This window comes from Hippocampus comes, unplaced genomic scaffold (assembly GCF_001891065.2).
Source record: "Hippocampus comes isolate QL1 unplaced genomic scaffold, H_comes_QL1_v1.1 scaffold88, whole genome shotgun sequence".
NCBI classification, from domain to species: Eukaryota; Metazoa; Chordata; class Actinopteri; order Syngnathiformes; family Syngnathidae; genus Hippocampus; species Hippocampus comes.
In genome coordinates this window covers 9,331-19,945 of record NW_017805933.1, presented here as the reverse complement: position 1 = coordinate 19,945, position 10,615 = coordinate 9,331, and the positions used below count along the sequence as shown (strand labels likewise).

The following is a 10,615-nucleotide window of genomic DNA, read 5'->3' as shown; positions in this document are numbered from 1 at the left end:
TGCTCGGTAATTGTTTTAGATTCTTCACGGGGTGGGGGGTGTTACAAAGTTTACGAAGTTTTACAAGGCACATGAAGACATTTGAATATTTTATATTCAATCAGTATTTTTAATACAAATACTCCCTGTAGATTGTAATCCAATGTTTTGATGGGTTGAGGCCGAACATAAAATATCACATCGCTTGTTGGGGAACTACATAGGGGTTGCTGCGGCTAAAAAGACCGAAAAAAAATGTAACATTGTTAGTCAATCTGGTTACTGATGGTTGTGTGACTTTGGCTGCTAGATGCTATCTGAGTTGACAGTTCACCAACTGTAAACAAGCCACAACACTCACTCACCAGAAACGTCAACTTCTTCACTCCCCATTTTCTACCCCTGCTTGTTTTTGGACGCTTCTGGAAGCTGGCTGTGGTGTACACCTCTCGGTCCAACACTCCGCAATGATAATGTCTCACATTGTTTTTATTTCACCTTGCTGCATCTGTGTGCTTGTGCTTGTACTGCTGCTGCGTATGACATAGTAAGTGCATTCTCAAAGCCAATTGGCTGTTGGTGATGCAACACCACAAAAAGTTCGCATTTGGCCAAATGGGCGAAAATGCCAAATTTTCACCTGAGATGTGCCTGACCTTTTGGAAATGCGGTGCCAGAAACGCTCACCTCACATTCAGTCTGGGCCGCAGTATAAATGTCACGCATGGATGAAATAAGAGTCTCTTTTGTGCCCTTCCGGTATGTTGAAATAATATTGGATGTCTGAAGCAGCACCCTCAAAACAAAACATTATTGAGCTGAGGCATTCTATCTATCTATCTATCTATCTATCTATCTATCTATCTATCTATCTATCTATCTATCTATGTATCTATCTGTCTATCTATCTATCTATCTATCTATTTAAAACACACACACACACACACACACACACACACACACACACACAGACACACGTGCTCACACTGTGCTCTTGTGTATCTTTTTTTATCTTGACAATGTTCCAGCGTGTGTGACGTGTTAACCAGGTAAGTTTCCCCTCAATTCTTGCCTTTGTTATTTCAGTTTGCCAATAATAGAAGCCACCCTGCACTTCAATTGCACGTGAACTTTGATACTAACCAGGCCGGCTGGTCTCTTTATATGCACAGTGACTCTCCTAATGGGAAGGTTCCTGTTTCTCCTCCAAAAAAGCCTTGCATTGACTCCTCCTTCTCTTCGACAGAATGGGGCCCTTTGTAAGGGGGGGGTTCCCAGCATTCCAGAGGGAATTCCGACAGGTGAGAGGGCAGAAACAGAACTTTGTTTGGATGACGAATTAAAATTGAAATCTGTTTCTTTTCTTTCTTTTTTTTTTTAACTTATTCAAGTCTTTGCAGTAAGTCTGGGGAGTGTGATCAGCAAGACAGGCAAAGAGGGAGGGCACTATAACAAGTTTTCCACCCAGGTGAGCCATTGCGCTCTCTTTCGCTCTCTCTCTCTCTCGCTCTCTCTCTCTCTCTCTCACTCTCTCTCACTTTCTCTGTCTCTCTCTCTGTATGTCTCTCGCTCACGACAAACTAATGTAGGGAGTGATCGGGACATGAGTAAATATTGGTTTTGCGTGAAGGTGTCTTCATAGAGAGAGAGACAGAGAAGATCTAACAGGGTGTGTGTAAGCGGACTAAATGACTTTGACACACTGCTTATACAGCTGCCTTGAAAAGCCACAAGGTGAGTGTGGGCTTTGGCCTAAGGGTTTTCATGTGTTCGCGTGTTCTCATTTCACAGAATGTTCCTCTTTTTTTTTTTTTTTTTTGTTGTCGTTGTTGTTTTTTTTTAAACACTTTGTATGCGATTGAAGCGCACACAAGTACACACACACACACACACCTTTTCCAATGTCCTTCCCTTCCCTCTGTTCGAACTCGCCGAGAAAAACATTGCCCGCAGCTATTCAAATGACTGCATGGCCATGCTGACAAACTGACTCAACGGCTTCTCGTATAACGACAACGTGTTTCAAGGGTTTAAAACGGCGACATGGCGCGCGCAAATATCCGTCCTTTTTTTTGGGAACAAACTGTCCGCGTGTTTTATCTACACGTATGGGCAGAGTCCGCGAGAGACAGAGGACTTTACTTCTTTGTAATCTTTCCAGCTGTGAATTGCTCTCAACCACCTTTTGTTTATCAATTTGCCCTTTGCTATCTGCTGTCTTGAAATCGCCCGCCTCCTTAAAATATGGCGAACAGGGGAATCCCTTACAGTGAATTATTTTGTTGGAAATAATACAAAAACGGGATTAGATTGCTTTAAGGGAGAAAGTAAGCAGTTAGTAAGTCCCGTAAAATAAAATCAATACAGGACAATGGAATAGTGGTCTGGCTCACGCTTGAAAGGTCCCACTGTTGGATTCTTGTGTGGACTTTGCGTGTTTTTACTACAAATATAATACTTAAATTAGGTATATAGATATGAATGGTTATTTATCTATTTGTGCCCTGCAATTGACTGGAAGCCTTTACCTAGCTTTTTTAAAATCAGTTTCAAGAATATGTTTAGGGGCAGGTAAAGCCATCTCTGATTAAAAGTTGCTGTTGAAAGGTTTGTAAACAATCTTCTAAATGTCAACTAAAAGGACAAATTACTTCATGATGAGAAAAAGTTGTGTTTTGCACTGTTAAACAGACGTTGCATGCACTTTATGTGCAAGGCCGGGTCTAGGCAGGGGCAAGAGGGGGCCTGGGCCCCACAAATAAATGTTGTGCCCGCCTCAAACTGTCTTAATGTCTTCCTTGCCCCCTAAAATATACAAAATATATCAGGTTGTTTCTTGACTATGCTCCATCTCCCCTTTTCACTCTGCTCAAAGTGTCGGCCTGCTGCCAGCTCGCTGCGAGTGTTCGGGGCCTCAACTTCCAATCACCCTTCAGTATGCAAATGAGTCAGTGTCAGGTTTCCAATTGCAGTTTTCACCATTAAACTGCAATTGTAAAGCAAATGAGCTTTGTTAAACTCGTTCATTATGTTTTGTGGAGTGGCATACTTAATTGCTCATCACATAATAAAAACCGTGGTTAGTATTTTTCTTGATAATCTTTATTTGTTCGGTCAACAACAACCAAAACCACATTCCCAAATTCATTTATCAATAATTTATCAGTTAGACATGGTAAAAGGTGCTGGAGCACAATGCCACCCTCCTCATGATTTGTGGCTGCCCCCTGATACATGCCTGTCTAGACCGCGGCCTTGTTTGTGTGTCTCCCCAAAGCATGTTACACACGGTCACTGAGTGGCTGTGGTGGGAGCGTTTGTGGCTGCCCGTGAACGTCTCATGGGCGGACCTGGAGGACCGCGACGGTCGCGTCTACGCCAAAGCCTCCCAGCTGTACGGCGTGCTTCCTATTGCCCTCTGCCTGCTCATTGTCAGGTTCCTTTTTGAGAGGTGAGCAGAGACAAAGAATATGACGGTACACTGCACAAGCAATCGACATCCAAATCCCTTGGGCTTTGTTTGTTTCTTTGGTACATCTTTGCTACACAGCTGTATGTTTAGTCAACAAAATAATTAGGTTCAAAATTGCAGTTTTGTAAAATATCTACAAGCTGGTCCAAAAGTAGGTATACTCTTAAAACAGTAATTTAAATGTGCGCTTATTTGTAACAATTACATTTATTAAACACAATTTAAACTTGGGGCGGCACGGCGTGCGACTGGTTAGCACGCTGGCCTCGCAGTGCAGAGGCCCAGGGTTCGATTCCGACTCCGTACTTCCTGTGTGGAGTTTGGATGTTCTCCCCAGGCCTGTGTGTGTTTTCTCTGGGTACCCGTGCAGAGTGCACCTGCCTCTTGCCCACAGTCAGTCGGAAATAGGTTCCAGCTCACGCTGGACTCAAAAGAGAGCAAGCGATGTCAAAAATGGATGGAATAGAAAAAAAGTTATGATAGCCTCAAAATTCAAAATGAAATCAAATCCGGATAAATAATCAAGCACATTTGTAGAATAAATAATGACCTACATAGTCAGTGCCTCACTAAAAGACCGTAGAAAGTATTGAAAACAAGTGAGACCCTTATTATGTGGAGCCATGTTTTAAGACTGATGAATACTGAAAAGTATTGTTTGAGAACACCACAACGGGAGATTGTTTTCTGCGTCGCGATTGCATTTTCTCCACGAAATTGAGTCGCTGTCTTTAGAAGCTGGATGGATGGATTCAAAACGATGCCGCACTCTACTTGTGTGATAATATTCAAAGGTAAATATTGATGACTGGAGATTTTTTTTTTTCTTCTTCCCTTGCTTTTTCGGGTGCAGGTTGGTGGCCGCGCCGCTGGCCGACGTTTGTGGTGTCAAAGACAGACTACGTCGCACTGTTGAGCAAAATGCCATCTTGGAAAACTACTTTTGTGCCAAAGCGTCTGTTCCGTCACAGGTAAACTGATGCAAGATCGCGGAGTCATAGTGGTCATGTTTACGCAAATCAGTGGTCTTCAGTGCGGAAAAATGGTTTCCTTTAACATGCGAATACCCCAATTCGTGTTTTGCAAAGATACCGATTGTGTGAATTTGTGGGTCAGGCGGACGTTCGGGCTCTGTGCAAGAAGACAAGCTGGACCGAGCGAAGAGTTCAACTGTGGTTCCGGAGGAGGCGGAACCACCAGCGTCCAGGTCTTCGCAAGAGATTCTGTGAGGCCAGGTGTGTGTGAGTGTGTGATCAGTCACAAAACTTGCCTCAAATGTGATTTTTTTTTCATATTTCCTTCTTGTTTTCATATTTCAACAGCTGGAGATGTGTATTCTATTTTTTTGCATTTATTGGCAGCATTGTCGCCCTCCACGATGTAAGTGGTTGCTCTTTTTTTTTTGTACTTCTTTCATTTGTCTTTGTTTATAATTAGTGCTACCACACCACTGTTTTCTGTTGTCCTTGATTTTAGAAACCCTGGTTTTACAATCTGAAGGAGGTTTGGGCAGGCTTCCCTAAACAGGTTAAGTGTTTTGACATGTGATGAAATTCATTGTGTTTAATGTAAAGGATATTAAATGTAAAGCGTAATGAATGTCCTGTCGTGTCTCCAGTCGTTGCTGCCATCCCAGCACTGGTATTACTTCCTGGAAATGGGCTTCTACCTTTCGCTGCTCCTCAGCCTCACGTTCGATGTGAAGCGGAAGGCAAGTGTGCATATTTGAATGCCTCCTACATGTTGATTAAACCAGTTCAGCCCAAGCGCACGTTTTCTGACAGGAAAACCGACTTTTTTTTACCATTTGAAAATTATAAACAGCGGCGCCTTGAGTTTTTCATCTCGTAAGCCGCCGGGTTCAAATCTCAATTCATTGCCCGTTTGCCGTCTTTCTCGCCAATGCAGGACTTTAAAGAGCAGGTGATCCACCACATCGCTACGCTGACTCTGCTGGCATTCTCGTGGATCTCCAACTACATCCGCGTGGGCACCATCGTGATGGCGCTCCATGACTCGGCCGACATCCTGCTCGAGGTGAGCTCGCTCGCCCACCATAAGATGTTCAGATATCCTCTTCGTGTCCATCAGTGTTGTTTTTCAAATACCGCCTTTCAAATGTCATTTTGTTTTGACTTTCAACTTTTTAATGCTAGCATATTAGCATGCTGGGAAGTGGTGGGAGCATGAGAACGCTCCATGTGATATCAGATTCTGGATCAATGTCATATTTAATGTATAAACATACTGCACTGTAAAGGATAAGAATTCATTTTATGGTGGTATATCGCTCCTGTGCAACATTGGACATCTGATAGTTGTACACAAACATACAAAATTAATGTGTCTTTTTTTTTTTTCTTGCAGGGTGCAAAAGTGCTCAACTATGCTAAGTGGCATAAGATGGCTAATGCCATGTTTGTAGTCTTCACTATCCTTTTCATGCTGACCAGACTCGTGATTTTTCCTTTTTGGTGAGTACGCGCAATTCAATGCATTCAAAAGTCAACATTTTATTATCATATGAATCGCGGGGCCCTGTTTGTCCTGCGCAAGGAAAATCTTCCTTTGTCGTCCACATGGATGTCAACGTAGTGTAAAATATTGTAAACCGGTAATTATAGCAAGGCTCGAAATCAGCGGTTCCGCGTCGCAATTTGCGGGTCCAAATTATTTTTTTGCACCTCGTTTATACACACTAAATTGCTTAACAGAATCAAATGGCAATCGTGAAAAAGTAGGAATGTGTACCGGGAGACGGTCTGATCATTTGAAAGACCCCGCAAATGATTGTCAATTACTGCCAGACCGACATCAGTAAGAGCACACAGAGGAGAGACAATGCTCGAAATGGAATAGTCAAAAAAATTAGTTCTATCTGGACATATTTATACTTTATTGATAAAATCTGCAAGGAACCCAAGGATCCCAATCAGATTATTTATTTTTCAAAAATCATTCAGCTCTCATAGCAACTGTACAACTCATGCAACATTATATTATATCATTTAATTACCGGTAGATCGTTGAGTGGTCGTAACAGAAAACTAATTGAGGCTACCTGAGTGGACTCCAATCAGCTGTTTAGCATTTGGAAATCCAAATTCAATGTGATTGTCCACAGGGTGATCCACTGCACGTGGGTGTATCCACTCGAGAGCTATCCCGCGTTCTTTGGCTACTATTTCTTCAATATCATGCTGCTGGTGCTCCAGATGCTGCACATCTACTGGGCCTTCCTGATATCAAAAATGCTCTTCAAGTGTCTCTTCAGCAAGGTGTGTTTATTACAGCTGGGTGCTACGTTTTTTTTTTTTTTTAATGACACCCTCATTTTGTGTCGTGGTTTTTGCGTCTGCAGCTGGAAGGGGACGACAGGAGCGATGAAGAGGAGGATGACAGCGAGGAGGAGAGAAACTACAAGCGGACTCATATGAACGGTGCCGGAATCCGGGGCCAAGCCAATGGTCATTGATGGAATAGGAAGAGTGACTTGGACAAAATCTCAGTAGACTGTATAGAAATCACAGTGTGGTGCATCCAGAAAGTATTCATTGCAATTCACTTTTTCCACGTTTTGTTTGGTCAGAGGATTATTTCCAGCGGTGCCTTGACATAGAAATGCTCAAATTTATGCTTTTTGGGCTTGATCAATTTTTATTTTATTTATTACTTTATTTTTTTGCTTCTGAAGTGCTTTAATACCCTCACATGTGGGCAAGGAGAGTAAACCATCAAATGTGAACACTCGCAAGGACCTGCTTAAGATCACAACTAACCCCTCGACACTCACACTAACAACTTGACTCCATCTCCTGAGATCACAAGGCGACACCCCCTTAAAGGCATTCTCGTTTATTGTTTTTATATCATAGTTTTTGTGTTTGGTTTTTAAAATAAACACACATAACAAATAACATTTTATTAGAGCAAATTATATGTCACAGAACAATAGTAAGTCAAGGTACCACTGTGGATTCAACTCACCATGTGACTTGTTTTTGCAATTCCAGAACTTTTTTTCATCATGTCATTATGTGATGTTGTGCTGTTGCATCAAACTTCTTTTGGGATTTGAAGTGAGCTCAAGCCCTTTACGCACCACTTCCTCCAAGAAAGCGCCATATTTGTTGTATTTGGTAGGATTTAGTACAAAAAAAAGGTGTGAAACTGCAACATAAAGAAGTGTAAGTAAAGCGTTTATTCATACAACCCTATTGAAATGGACATAAACATGAAAAGTTGTTAGTCGTTAAACAAACACAATGAAAGTGGGGCAAAATATCGTGCCTTTATTACTTTGGATGGAGACAAACATGACCTACTTCAGTGCAACTACTTGGGCTAGAGAAATTTCCTGGTGTCGTTTCCTATTACGAGCTGAGATTGTTCATTTTTTTATGAACCTCTGCCCTCTAGTGGTCAGGAAGAAAAACTGCTGTTGTGTGTAAAGTTTTGAAGATGAAAATTATGCAACATACAATATGGAAAAGGAGAACCTCTGTGAATACTTCCCAGATGCACAGTACTATGCGATCAGATTATTATATTTGGAAGAAAAAAAATTGAAGGATAAGCCATGACCTGATATGAAGTTACATATTAGCGAAGCTTCAATAAAACCCACTTCAACGCAATTCGTATTGAATAGTTCTTCATCACAAAAGCCTCTTTCTTGCCTGAGTCATATTTGAATAGTTCCCAATTTGGGCATACAACAGCAACACGTCCAAGTCTACAGGAATCTTTTGACGTCACATCACGCCGATGACGTAGAAAGGATGACATGGGTTTTATACGCATGCGTGAAGCACTTCGCTTGGTTTATGATTTTTGGCGTCCTCTAGCGGCCCTCGCTGAGAGTTTGTGTTGGGTGAATGTTGTCATAGAAACCGCCGCGTGAGCCTTGGAGTTTGAAATTGGCTCCCAAAACAAACGACAACATGGCTAATAAAATGACCTCCATGCCCGACTTTAAAACCTACCGCACGAACGTGAAAATCGGAAACTGGAACGAGGAGCAGCACTTAGAAGAGGTATGGGGTCAAATGAGACTCTTGACATATAGGTTTGTAGGTGTTTTAGCTCCGTTTAGCCACCTTTTAGCATCGCTACGGGGAAAACCAACGAACGCGTTTCCCTCTCAGTTGAATGGAGTACATATTTTAATAACTACATGTCTGTCCACTTAGATATTCATTTTTCTCTTCACAGTCTATCTATCTATCTATCTATCTATCTATCTATCTATCTATCTATCTATCTATCTATCTATCTATCTAATATTTTCATCTACTTGTCCATCCATCATCCATCCATATTTCTTGACTAGACAAGTGCCATTACAATTTTTATGTGTCTTTTTACGACAGCATGTGAGGAGCAAGTACATGCGTAGAAGAGAAAAGGGGGAGCTGACTGCCCAAAGAGTCGACTTCCTCAAGCACAACATCCTCAGTCCGGTACCTCTATGTCTATGCACTTAAATAACAATAGTGCCACAAACTTAGTAATGACGTTGATGATAATGTCCATGTGTTTACAGGTGGAACTGAGCGTAACTACGGATGGTGCACTGCACTTTGGAGATGTTGTGATGTTGCTGAACGTGGGTGACACCGGCGAGTGTTCAGCGCTGGGCATCAACGCATACATTGACCACATGACCAAGATTCCTTCTCCTGGCATTAAAGGTCCGTGTGGAGTCAGTGCTGGGAGAAGCATTCAGCCCTGTGTGCGCACTGCATTCATTATTACCAGGTACGCGCACATTCGTGCATACACACTAGGATTGCATTAGCCGAATCCTGTAATGCTGCTTGTGTGACGACAGTGTGGACGGCACTCCCGAAGGAGCAACTCTGCATTATGAGCAAAGTTTTGCCCTGAAAACAACAAGTGACTTCACAGGTGGAGTAAGTGTATGCGTCCCCCTACAAAAAATGCACACACATTCCTACAGAATTCAAAATTATCCAGCAATACATTTTCTTTTTATTAAAAAAAAAGTCATTCTATTTCTAAAAATATATAATTATGCTTTTTTATTTTAAAATGTCTACTGCAGTGCATAATATTAAAATTTGGTATTTGTTCGCTTTTGGAGAAAAGTATTTAAATTTCAATAATGTGTTAGCGTTTTTAAAAATTTTTTTTAACATGCGCTGTCTGTGTTGGATACAACAACAACAACAAAGCCGCTTTTTACAATTTCAGATGTACTTGACGAGTGACGTGCAGACCTTCCGGAAGTGCGCGCTGAGGTCTCGTCTTCAGGAGGTCAACTTGGACGAGAGGGAATGCTTCCTATCCTGGTGGAAGTTGGTGCACTTTGACCCCCAGGAGAGGCTCGAGCATGAGGGTTTGCCCGTGCCTGTGAGTGTCTTTGTCTCTGTGGTTAAATATTTCACCCGCTCATGACACCAGCATTTTTCTGCATTTTCCACCACCGCTTTGCACCTGACATCATCATAACACGATTGACCTTTGCTTCTTTGTCTCACAGGCCAACGTCAACGTGGTGGTCCTCCACTGCAAGACAAACCAGGCTCTAGCTGTTATGGAACATTTTGTCCTTGGGTACTGTAATCCTTCACATATTTGCTATTCGCCATGCACAGATTTACTTCACTTGTTTTCTTGAGAACTTATACCTGATTATTTGGTGAAAACCTCTTGAGGATTATTGTGCTTTGAAATGCTCTAGGATTTCACCAATGCCCTGTTTAAACAGCAGAGTCATATATAGGAGTCAGTGTGAAGGAAGTATTTTGAAGTGAAACATCTGGACTAAGAGACAAGCTTTGTATGGTAGAGAGCAGCTAAATTAGGTTTAGGTTGTTTAGTGTAATTTAAAGCGAGTCTTTACCACCTTCCATGTGCAGGTACACGCTCACTTACTGTGCTATCTATCCTTCCATTTATATTATATCCTTCCATTCTATAGGTATTTCAAATATACAAGGTGAAATTCTGTATATTATGTGGCCCTTCCTGGTATACAGAATGCTGAGCCTATTTTAAATTTATTATTATTATTTTTGCTGAATGCCATGACTACTTACTATAATACAGCCTAGATTTGTTGAATATATTTTGATCAACATCCAATTGCAATATTTTTAGTACCCATTCAATATCTTTGATTCTTACTTGTACCCCCCC

General features: G+C 41.7%; 2 protein-coding genes across 3 annotated transcripts in view; both read left to right on the top strand.

Annotated features, from left to right (window-relative positions):
• Positions 1 to 1,157: 1,157 nt before the first annotated feature.
• Positions 1,158 to 7,368, top strand: cers3b (ceramide synthase 3b). Of its 2 annotated transcripts, XM_019890388.1 has the most exons (13): positions 1,158 to 1,280; positions 1,371 to 1,447; positions 1,610 to 1,713; positions 3,257 to 3,430; positions 4,305 to 4,422; positions 4,568 to 4,686; positions 4,774 to 4,831; positions 4,928 to 4,978; positions 5,070 to 5,162; positions 5,360 to 5,488; positions 5,819 to 5,925; positions 6,576 to 6,729; positions 6,813 to 7,368. In XM_019890388.1, exons 4-13 carry the CDS (start codon positions 3,258 to 3,260, stop codon positions 6,924 to 6,926), a joined length of 1,116 nt encoding a protein of 371 aa, XP_019745947.1. In that variant the 5' UTR covers positions 1,158 to 1,280; positions 1,371 to 1,447; positions 1,610 to 1,713; position 3,257; the 3' UTR covers positions 6,927 to 7,368. The 2 variants fall into 2 exon arrangements, with proteins under 2 accessions (XP_019745947.1, XP_019745948.1); XM_019890389.1 differs by lacking the exon at positions 1,610 to 1,713.
• An 847-nt stretch (positions 7,369 to 8,215) lies between these two features.
• The window catches only part of cfap161 (cilia and flagella associated protein 161), a 3,665-nt gene continuing 1,265 nt past the window's right edge, over positions 8,216 to 10,615 (top strand). Inside the window, exons 1-6 of the mRNA XM_019890390.1 lie at positions 8,216 to 8,487; positions 8,824 to 8,913; positions 8,997 to 9,211; positions 9,285 to 9,366; positions 9,668 to 9,826; positions 9,957 to 10,030. Coding sequence (XP_019745949.1) covers positions 8,395 to 8,487; positions 8,824 to 8,913; positions 8,997 to 9,211; positions 9,285 to 9,366; positions 9,668 to 9,826; positions 9,957 to 10,030 — 713 coding nt within the window. The 5' untranslated portion in view covers positions 8,216 to 8,394. The remainder of the gene's footprint in view (positions 8,488 to 8,823; positions 8,914 to 8,996; positions 9,212 to 9,284; positions 9,367 to 9,667; positions 9,827 to 9,956; positions 10,031 to 10,615) is intronic.